The 11276-nt window shown below is 52.4% G+C and overlaps 1 protein-coding gene across 1 annotated transcript in view; it reads right to left on the minus strand.

Moving 5' to 3' along the window:
- The window catches only part of LOC103809979 (glutamate receptor ionotropic, kainate 3), a gene marked incomplete at both ends in the record, with an annotated part of 44954 nt that extends 33910 nt beyond the window's left edge, over positions 1-11044 (minus strand). Inside the window, 5 exons of the mRNA XM_009082856.1 lie at positions 1088-1141; positions 3760-3941; positions 5396-5653; positions 6432-6608; positions 10983-11044. Of these exons, the coding sequence (XP_009081104.1) occupies positions 1088-1141; positions 3760-3941; positions 5396-5653; positions 6432-6608; positions 10983-11044 (733 nt within the window). The remainder of the gene's footprint in view (positions 1-1087; positions 1142-3759; positions 3942-5395; positions 5654-6431; positions 6609-10982) is intronic.
- Between the last annotated feature and the right edge of the window lie 232 nt (positions 11045-11276).

The raw sequence follows: 11276 nt of genomic DNA on the forward strand, positions 1-11276 counted from the left end.
TGGTGGAAAGGCTGATGGGGCTCCTCGTGCTGGAGTCAGTGAACTGTAGTCGTGCTGCCTAGCAAAATGTTGAAGCATTTCATGCCAAGTGTTGATACACTGTGCTCAGTATTGACTGGGGACCTTTTAGAAACATTCACTATAACATAATAGACTAATTCATTAGCACCCCATGGGTCTCGTACTGGGGGAGCTGAAGCACAGGCATTGCAAGCTAGGAAAACATTGCCTTAAGGAATGACAGATTAAAATATCTTTCCCATGATATAACTGTTATTTCAGGAAAGTGGCATTAATTGTGATTGCTTATCTATTAATTTATTATAATTCCTCCTTTCCCACCTCCAGGCTGTACCTACACATGAAATGTACTCCAGGCTCAGCTGGGGCTGATTAATAGGAGGTTATCTGGGAAATGCTTAAAGCTGCCTGGAATAGATAATGGCAGCAGGGGTAATTAAAATGTCTTTTGCATTTGGAAAATAAATTTTGCAGTTTTTAAGGGTTAGTTTAGTCTGTTTCTTTCCTAAAGGCAAAGAGATAAATTGGATTTTCAAAATCACACAAAATTCAACAGTAGACTAGACAATAGCATCTTAAATGGAGACACAAGTGGCCCTGCCAGGAAAGCCAAATGCCTCCTGGAGCCTGAGAGGAGCTGGGCCGTGCTTAACAGAGGGAGTTAACGTCAGGCTGAGTTCTTCTCCTCAAAATAAACCTGCGGGACTCAACCCTGGGCCACGGCACGGCTCTCCTGGCTCTGAAGGGAGAGCTGGATGGGCACACAATGCTCATCCCCAGCTCCTGCTGGGCCAGGGTCCCACCAAGTCCTGTCTGGGGCTGCAGCCTCTCACACTCCATCAGTGCATTGGGAGGGCAAATAAAACCAGAACCCACATCTGTGCAAGCCAGAGCCACTCCCAAGGACCTTCTGGTAGGGTCCCAGACCTCCCGTTCCCTTGCGTTTCCCACCCTGTCCTGCACACCAGGACCAGACCCCTGTCCCACCCTCCCACTCCAGCTGCCTCCTCACATCCCACTCCCCTCAGCAGCGACTGCACAAGCTGAGCATAGGCAGATACTTTACCAGAGTGGTGAAGATGAAGTGGTAGTATTCTGTCATCATTCCCATCGCCATGGCCTTGAGGAGAGCAGGGAAAGGAGATTAGTAAAGTGGATACAAGAATACAACGACAGCCACGCAACATAAAGCTCAGAGCAGGAGACAGAGCCAGGAACACAGGGGCTGGATTCAGGATGGATCCCAGGGAGCAGTTAAGCACATGTTTGGCCAGCAAGAGGCATGTGCTCAGGTGCTGAGCTGAGCCCAGTCCTGGAACTGTTCTGGAACAGTGGCAGAGCCTCAGTGCCCATGTCCCTTGGAGGTCACGGTGCAGAGCCGAGGGCCCTTGGCCAGCCCAGCCCGAGGTTCCTAGCCAGCCTTGACACGGAGCACAGCTCGTGCAGATTGCTGGGATCTGCATAGCTGAGCACTGGAGAGGACAGGCTGTCCTGTCAGGTCTGTCAGAGGAAGACCATGGGCTGAAGGGACCTTGGCTGGATGGCCACGTCCAGGCCCTGCACAACACGGGGGGAATGTGTTTCAGTCAGGAGAAAGGTCACCTTGAAGCTGGTGACAGAGAGATTCCCGTGCGTTTGGCTGGGATGCTGACTCTCTGAGCGTGTTTTCCGGAGAAAACACATGCAAGAGCACTTTAAAATCCCCACTGATGGGAAAGAGACTTCAGGTCCCCCCAGGAAACGTTTGCTTCCCTTGGTTTTTGCTAAAATTACTAGGGCAGAATTTAGCTCCGAGGAAGGAAGTGACAGTCTGAAAAGAAGTGAGATGTCAAAAAACAAGGGAAGAGGAATGGATCTGGATTACAAACCTAGATACTGTGACTGTACAGTGTGATTTCACCCCAGGTTTCCTGCTTTGGAGGTATCTCTTAGAAAGTCTGGAGGCTGTCACTGCCACTGAGGTAATGTGCCATCCCATCCCTGCGTGGTCTGTGGATCCAGGGGGCTGTGCTCCTGCACACCCTGCTGCAAAGAGCTGGAGCCTCAGCATGGGAAGCATCAGTTAGTGATGGGAAACCAGTCAGGAGCACATGGTGAGATTCCAGTCCAGGCTCTACAGCTGGATGATTTTGGCCGTGGGTGAGGAGCCCAGACCCAGCGCCAGAAGGAAGCTGCAGCTTCCCAGCACTGGCAGCCTGGGGCAGGATGCATCTGGGTTTGTGGGGAAATGAATAAATGATGGTGCTGGTGGATCAGCCAGAGGCAATGGCCAGGATGAGAGTGGGAGCTGGGCCAGGCACAGCTGTGCACTGCAGAGCACAATGGCTGCTCAGGGCAGCTGTGGGGAGAACAGGGACACAGGGAGCACATGGGAAGTGCTAACAAGGGACCAAACCCAAGGAAGGCCAGGGAAGCTGGGGTAGGATGGGGAGGCCTGGTGAGCAGGACTCACCGATAGGTTTCTACAATGGTTTGTTGTTCAAGAGGGTAAAATAATGAATGGTTTGATGCCTTGGTCACTCCAAGGGACCCAGGCAGGAGCAGGAAGTGACAATGTCATCTGTATGGCTCTGGTGTCCTCCAGGCTTTGACTTTGCTCAACTTGTACTTTTGGTGGAAAAGAGCCATTTCACCAGTGAAGGTGGCTCCTCTCTATGTGCATTTCCTGACACTGGTAGACAAGTGAGGAAAAGATGAGATTTCTGAGCTTCCTAATCTCCAGGTGATGTGAATGCCCAGCAGGAGTGACCTGCAGGTCATGGTGCACCACTCCAAGCCTGAGAGTTCAGGTGTGCAGAGACCGGTCAGGCTGTGGGTTGGGTTTGTGCACCTTCCCAGACTCTGAAAACGCTTCTCAGTGTTTCCCTGAGTAAAAGTACACAGTAGAATATTGCTAAGCAGAAATCCACGGCTTTGGGTCCTGACACACACAAAACCAGCCAGAAGGACTTGGAGAGACTTGTCTCCCCCTGGTCCCCCCTCTCCTCCATCTTCCTCACTCTGCACTCGTGGTGATGAGCAGAGCAGATGGCACAATAAACTATAATAAACTGCGTAATAAGTGAGCAGCACCAAACACAGCCAGCCAGGGAAGAAAACAGGCAGGAGACAATGAGCCCCTTCTATCGCTTTCCGTAATAATCCCTCCCAGGCTTTCGAGTCCTCTAAGCACTTCCCTTCACTCTGCATCAGGCAGGCTGCAGGAGAAGGCTCCAGCCTTGTGCTTTCCCAGCCCTTCAGGGGTTTGTTTAATCTGTGCCGTGGCGTCGTGCTGGGCTGATAGGAGCAGCACTCCCACCGGCTGGTTCTTGGTGTCTTTATGAGAGCCTTTTCCTCTGCCTCTTACTGGCCCTGGAGCCCCAAGGCACATGGGAATGAGGAGGAGCTGGGGGAGCAGCAAGGATGGCAGTGCAGAAAGAAAGGAGAGAGCCCAAATGAATGGAAAATCACTGACATCTGGCTTAAAGTCCAAGAACTGCAGACGGTGTGGGGAAGGGATGGAGGATGCTGTCCAGCCTGGCTGGGAGAGAAGTGGGAGCTGCTCCGGGTGGAGGAGGCAGAGGGCACAGGGCTGGGGCTCTGCAGGAATCCAGCAGCATCCTCAGAGGATGGAGGTGCTGGAGCTCTTAGTGTGGCTACGCATTGTGGCCCAAGGGAAAGCTGCAGGTCTGTGCCCCAGTGCAGGGTCACTCTGCAGTACAACCACCCCACACCCTTGGACTGCTCGGCCCTGCTCACCTGCCTGAGGATCTGAGCTGCCATCAGGTGGCTGCAGTCGAAGATGATGCGGAATTCCCTGCCCCTCTTCATCTCCTTGAGCAGCGGCCGCGCGTCGTCTGTGTCCAGCGGGAGCTGCCGGATCTTCAGGCGGATGTTGTAGCGGGACGGGGCCATGATGAGCTCCTGCAGCCGTATGAGGCCTTGGAGTGTCACAGAGACAAACCCACAGCGTTACAGATGTGCTGCCCTGGGCTGGGGCTTCCCATGCTCTGATGGAACTGCTCGGACGTTCCTCCCTCCCTCCCTCCCATGGCCATTGCTGAAGGCATAGCAAAGCCAAAGTGCCACGTGTCAGTCATTAACCCCAGGTGTCTCCAGAGCAGCTCTTCCATGACAGAAGAGCTTTTCCTGATGTTTTCCTGCTGCCCCTGCAGCCAGTGGAGCTGGATGAGGTCTCTGCACTAGGTGGGAAGAGGAGAACAGTGGGTTGGTCCTAACCTTTGACACCTCTGGGATCACAGCAAATTTTCTTAAGCAAATGTGCCCTTGAGGAAGGACAGGATGTGATAATCAGCTGCACACCCAATTAAATCTGCATATTTGCCATGCACAGCAACAAAAGGCAAAACTGAATATGCGTTTGGATTTATGGATCGAGGAGATCGTAAGGGTCACTTAATCACAACTGACAAATTACCCTCAGAATCCTGTGGTCTGCACGAGGCACAGAGCCCTGCTTGGTGCAGCTATTGGGGTCTAGTGCTGCAAGGAGGAGTTCAGCAGATGCCTATTGCAGCAAGGGGGAAGAGAGGAGCATGTCCCTCTGCCTAGCAGAGAAAACACATTAGAATATGCCACGAAGGGAACATACTGTGACCCACATTTGCAAAACAGGAATGTCAAACTGTGTTCTCATCAACGAGGCACAGAGCCCTGCTTGGTGCAGCTATTGGGGTCTAGTGCTGCAAGGAGGAGTTCAGCAGATGCCTATTGCAGCAAGGGGGAAGAGAGGAGCATGTCCCTCTGCCTAGCAGAGAAAACACATTAGAATATGCCACGAAGGGAACATACTGTGACCCACATTTGCAAAACAGGAATGTCAAACTGTGTTCTCATCAGCCCTCCCCTAAAGAAACCATTTGGTTTAGTGGAATTAGGTTGGACAGGCTATCCAATGAGGCTTTTGTTTTTTGGGGGGTCTGTCTCCAGTGCTGTGCAGTGCTTTGCTTTGTGTCACTGTCAACAGCTTTCCTTATGTGAAAAACTTTGTCAGCTCTGTCCTGCAGAATTAGCCAGAAAACAATAAACTTTCCAGAACTGCTTTTGGTTTTAGCTGGGAACTGCAGCTCCGTGGCAGCCATGGGCAGGGGCTTTGCTGGTGGAGAAGGTGCCAGAAGGGCCAGGCTGAGCCTGTCACCCCAGAGCCGTTGAACCCCCGTGGCCCTTTGGCAGCTCCAGGGCTGGGGGTTCCCTCTCACCCAGAGCTTTGTGAGTCAACTGCTTAGAAAGGATCCCAGAGCCTCCCACAACCAGCCTGAACGCCTGGGAACCTGTCACTGCGTGGGACATTGGTTCCTAAAAGGGTTCACTGGAAAAGTTCCCAGAGAGACCCACAGCAAACAACTCCTGGTTTCCTCCTTTGTGCCCCCTTTACCTGTGCTGTCATCGTAGACCACCGTGGCTGACCTCCACTTGAGGTACTGCACCAGGTCCAGGATGGCGTGGCTCAGGGAAGCATAGTCAGGATACAGGTTGACATAGAAGGTGTCCTTGTTGTCCAGAGGGTGGTGCTTCCATCGGAGCTGTATGTGGGGCACTTCCAGGGCGTTGCAGATAGACTGCACAGCGTTGGTGCAGGAACCTTGGGAAGGTCCAAATATTGCGACGACCCCCAGGGCCAACTGGTCACAGGCTGGGAGAGGAGGGAGGGACGTTGTCAGCAGAGCACGGGGCACCTCTGCGGGCACTGAGCGTGGGGCAGCCCTGGGCACAGGTCTGGGCCCTGAGGCAGTGCGTGGGCACTCACAGGGCTCTGACATTGGGTGATTGCAGCAGGGATGAGGCACAGAGAGGAGGGATTGTGGCCAGTGGGGTCTGGCCTGGAGGCACAGAGGAGTGCCAGGCAGAGCTCTGAGGAAACCTCCACCACAAAACCATCTGAAAAGGGGCAGGGGGTCAGAGGGCTGGCTGGGGCAGACACCCCCTGCCCGGCTCTGTCCCTCCGACAGCCGCCGGCTCAGGCACAGCTTTCCTTTCTCCCAAACAGCATCAAACTCTGTGAGCCCTCAGGTCACCAGACCCACAGCTTTTGTTGTGTAGCCCCAATTCTTCCCTCCCCTTCAGTGATTCAAGTGGGCTGCTGTTATCCAGTAATCAAAAATGACTGTTGGTAAGAGAACAGAACACCCACACCAGGGGTGCAGCGACACAAACACAGGCATGGCCTCCAGACCTTCGCTCAGCATTAGAGGCAAGTGCTGAAAGGAGTTTTGTGAGGTTTGCAGAGGGGAAAAAAGGTAGTTGTTCCCCTTGTATTAAGATGCTCTGGAAGGTCAGCTCCGGGAGGAGTTCTCATCCAGATCAGTGGCGAGAGCAGGGCAGAACGAGCTGCTGGGTCTGCCGTGAAAACAGACCTTTCTTGTGCTGAATAAATGGGCACAAAGCTGCTCAGGAGTGTGCTCTGCTCTTACCTTTCTTAGTTGCTTCAAAGCTGTCGTGGAAGTGTATCCTCTGGATGTCGTAGGTTAGGGTTGTGTTAGGCAGCAAAGTTCTGTTCCTGTTGATGATGTTGGCGGAGAACCTGAAGGCTTGTTCCTCTGCACTCATCACCTGCGTGTTGGGGCCATCTGCGTACTCAAAGATTCCTCCTGCAAGGCAAGAACATCCACCCTTGAGCCACACACAGTTTGGTTCATAATCTGAGGCAGCAAGGACGAGAAAACTCTTGTCACTGTTAGAGGCAGAGCGAGGCTTGTTCAGGTTCCCGGACTGAAATAGAGACGTGAAACACTTGGGGTTTGTTACCTGCTGCTCTGTGAGGTGTTCAGGGTGGCAGCTTTGTGGGGCAATAGGAGGCAAATGTAAAGTCCTGGAATAATTTTATGAGACAGATGAGTAGCTTCCCATAGAAGTTTAGGACCAGACCTTGTGAAGCACAGACAGGCTCATTGCCCAGCTGTGGAGATGTCCCAGTCTGTGCTGTGAGGAGCTGCTGGGTACAGAGCTGGCACTGAGCTCCCCTTGTCCTCCCACCTCTAACCCGTGCACGGGAGGCAGCCAGGGCAGCACTGCTGATGGCTGATTTTAGTGCCATTTTCCCTGCCCTGCTCCTCTCTCACTGTACAGACCTGCAGAGACTTGTGATTTGCCTCCCCTACAGCTTCTCTGCTCAGGGATGCACAGCTCGGATGCAGCTTTTCCGTGTTCCGAGGTTGTTAATGCCATTACACCTCCCCAAGGGCAACAAGCTCATGTCACAGCATCGCTGGGTTTCTTGGCTCTGTCTCGTCCTGAGTTCCCCACTGACAACCACTCTGGTTGCAGTGACTCGGAGCAGCCGTGGGTTGTGTAATGGTGTGTACTCGGCTCCTCGGTCTGCCCCGTGCCCCTCACAGAGCCATGCAAAGACTCAGCCCTTGCTCTGTCTTACTGAAAAGTAAACCAAAATAATTAATGGATGAGCGAGATAAGCAAGTACAATTGGTAACAGATGGTCTCGGGGTTCATTAGCAGAAGGAAAATCTTCCTCTTCAATTTAAGGTAGTGCTCAAATGTTTTTCCTTTGACAGCAGATGTCTGCTCAGCCCTCCTGGCTCTCGGGCAGCAGCATCAATCCTGCCCCAGGAGCCAGAGCACATTCTCTGTAGTGTTGTGGCAGTTTGGTGCTTGCCAGGAGTGCCAGCGTGGCCAGAGCCAAGCTGACATCTCTGCTGGGGGATGTTCTCTTGGCATCCTCCTGGCACCTGACTGGGGCCGTGGGCTGGGTGAACCAAGGAGAGGTGGTTGGAGATGTTCACAGCCAGGGAGCAGAGGCAGTGGCAGAAGGCTCTGACTCTCTGCTCCCCTTGATCGTGACAAACCTCTTCCCTCCTCTTCCTCTGCAGACTTTGTGCGTCCGTGTCCCCAGTCATGAAGTGAGTGTGGGAGTTAATTTACATTCATAACCGTCCAAAAAAGTTTGAGCTGTTCCCTGCATGTCTCGGGTAGAAAAAAATACTGCACTCAGTGCTAATTTTGGTAATTGGGGGAAGAATAAAGGAAAAGAGGCTGAATGCTCATTCTGGAGCCTCATTTCAGTCCCATGTGATTTTCAGCCAGTCACTCATGACCAGGTTTTCAATCCAGACTGAGCAGCGTAGGCAGGAGCGTAGCAAAGTTGTCCACGTGCCTCATTCTCACTGGATCATGACAAAACATTTGGGGTTTGACTGATGCAGAGAAAATTATTCATCCACATCTAAGTTTGCACATCCTGGCAGCTCAGCTTCAGTTTCTTAGGGCACAGGAACTTCCTACACAATATTACAGCAGAAACAATAGGCAAAACCCAAGTGAGTGTGAGATTCATCCCTGTCTTTCTGTGCAAAGCTCCACTGTGTCCAGATCATTTTAGTGAGGGATATTTTGTTTTCTAGCATTGTCCTGAAGTGATAACTGAGTTCTTGTTGCATGGATTTTCCACTAGCTGACCCTGGGCTTCCTCCCAGCCCAGAGGTTCCAGGGCTGCATTGGAGCATGTCTTATTACGAGATAATACAGGAGGGCTGGAGATGTGGATTATTGGTGTTTGATCCCAAATAAATTCCTGTTCCAGCTATCCAACTGCATATAATAGACTTTCTGACAGGAAAGAGTTTTCTGTGCAGCTTGAATTCAGTGCCAGGCGATGAGAGCCGACAGGCAGGAGTGATGTATTTGTGTTCTGCTGGTGGGAGCACACCGTGAATGCACTGGGACATTGGTGGGGTGCTGAGGGCAGGCCCCAGCAGCACAGGCTGGATTTGCTGAGAACTGGGTCAGACCCACCCTGTGGCACTGCCAGGCCGTGGGTCTCTCCCGGCCCACGGCTTGAGCACCCAGAGACCTTCATTCCCATCATTACTTAAAGAGCCTAATAACCAGCTTGAAACAGCTGATTAACGCATAATCTCCATCATGATTACACAGCATAACTGGCATTAATTTGCAAAGCCAGCTAATTACGAAAATAATTGTTGCGGTTCTTCCGTTTGAGGAAAACGGAGACTGTCAGCTCAGGCTCTGGAGAGCATGAGGCTGTGGCACGAGGGCTGTGGGCCCCACGGGTCCCTGCACCCCTCAGCAGGAGAGGTGACCCACACAGGGCTGGGCAGTGCTGATAAACCATTTCGGCCTCCACCTGGTTTTGAAGCTACTTCCAATGTCTTGGAGGTCACTGGATGCTGCTCCTGGTGCCAGTGGCTTTTTCCAGCATTGCCTCTCCCTGCAGGTCCCAGATTCCCATTCCTTCTTTGTTTCCCCCCCATGGCTCGGCAGGCAGATGAAAGATGTCCCTGACAAGGTCTGTCACGCTTCGTACACATCCTCCTGGGGCTCCTCAGAGTATTTGCTCCTGATTTATCCGGGAAGGGACTGTGCTGTTCCCTGACCAGTCGGTGCAGCCTGTGTGCTCCATGTCCAACACACGCTGAGGTTTCTCAGCTCTGGCTGAGTTTGTTTGCATTGATGTTTTTCCCTGGAAACCTTCTTTTCACACCGTGTTTGTAGGGCCTGTGGTGCAGTGGGGTCTGGGGCCAGGAGTCAGCCTTGGAGGAGATGCCTCGCACAGGCTGTCGATGACAGGCTCAAAGGCTTCCGACCCTTATTCCTCACTGGTACATATTTTTTGATGGAGTCATCCATTATTATATCTGACTTATTGGATTTTAAAATCAATTCCAGGCAGGTTAAATAATTATTCAGTTGTCTTTTACTCTTAAAGCAGGCTAATTGCTCTCTGGAGAATGTCAGCCAGCGTGTGGCAAACGCTAATGAGAATCAGCTCCATGTCTGGCTATCTTATGTTGCTTTATTTGATGACCTGATGTTGCTGATGAGGTGGAGACTTCAGAAGTCGGAATGAGACCCCAGAGCAAATGCCTGAAGCTTCTCTTTGGGGCTAGACCAGAGGAGCAGTAGTGGGGCTGGGGGAAGGAGCCTGGCACAGGGGGAGGTTTGGCTGCAAAGCACAGAGGGTCTCACTTGGAGTAACAGAACACGAGCCTCTCTTCGGGGTAAAATCTGTATCCCACAGAACACCCAATATCCCACTGGTGCTAGTCAGAACAGTCCCAAGTCTGTCTGCATCTAGCAAAGCTGTGCCTCACTCCTCTGTCCCCAGGGCTGGTGCTGGAAGTCCTTGAGAAGGGCCCCAGGATGGGGGTAAAGTCCTGGGCCAGCGTGGGCTGAGTGCCAGCATGGCTATATTTAGCTTTGGCAAGAGCCAAGTCAAGAAAGTCAAAGTATTTTAGGTTTTCACTTTCTCCCCTCTCCCCTTTTTACCAAAACAAACAACTTCATTCTCGGAAAGAAAATTCCAACAGCCCTCAGCGTGTGGTGTGATCTCTTATCTTCTGCTCCTTATAAAATCAAGGAGTTATTTCGCTTTGAAGAACAACTCTTTCTGATAACACTTTTCTCTCCCCCGCTGACAGTGTTGTTCACACATTTAGACAGCTCTGACAGCCTCTTTCCATGTGACATCCGGGAAGAAATACCTGGTTTGAGACAGCTCTTACCGAGGATAGAGCCAGCAGAGCTCCTCAGGGATGCAGGAGCTCCTGCTCCCTCTCACAGCTCTCCTGTGCCCAGAGCTGTGTTTAGTCTGGGTTTTTAATCTGAGGTTCTAAAATGGTTTTCCTGTTGAGCAGCAGCACTGGCTGCTTGGGGCTTGGACTTGTCCTCTCCTGAGGAGTCTGTTTTGGGGACAAACAGGCTGATCAGGATGAGTACTCTGCATTTAGTGCCTGTTGCTTGGCTGACCAGTCCAGTGAGGAGAATCTCCCTGTCATGATCCAGGTCCCCCCAGGGCTGGTGTTTATTGACAATGAGAAATGAGATAACACTGCTGGGGAGTGAAAATTCATTCTCTGGAGCACAAAGTTGTGACTGGGAATGGGACTGCAAGTCCCAAAGCCTTCCCATCCAGTGGGACTGTGGCAGTCTCAGGGGCAATAATAAGGATGCAGTGTGAGCAGCAAAATCCCGAAGGCAATAAATGTGACCCACATAAAGGAGGTGGGGCAGGCGCAGTGGGGCAGCAGCTCCTGAGATGGCTGGGGGGTCCCTGACCCCCAACACCCTCAGAAGTGAACAGGAAGGCTCAATTTCAGCTCCCGTGAGCTGCAGCTTGGGGCTGAACGTGGCCAGGTGAGTCCCCTCACCTGCCCACAGCTCTCAGCACTGTTCCCCCTGGGGTGTCCTGGGGTCCCCAGCGGCTGCTGGAGCAGCCGACGGGCTGAGCTGCGTTCCCAGGGCCTCTGATTCCACCACACGCTACAGCAGGAGGAAGAGCTAGG

The sequence above is a fragment of the Acanthisitta chloris genome, unplaced genomic scaffold (assembly GCF_000695815.1).
Source record: "Acanthisitta chloris isolate BGI_N310 unplaced genomic scaffold, ASM69581v1 scaffold3479, whole genome shotgun sequence".
In the NCBI taxonomy this organism is placed as follows: domain Eukaryota; kingdom Metazoa; phylum Chordata; class Aves; order Passeriformes; family Acanthisittidae; genus Acanthisitta; species Acanthisitta chloris.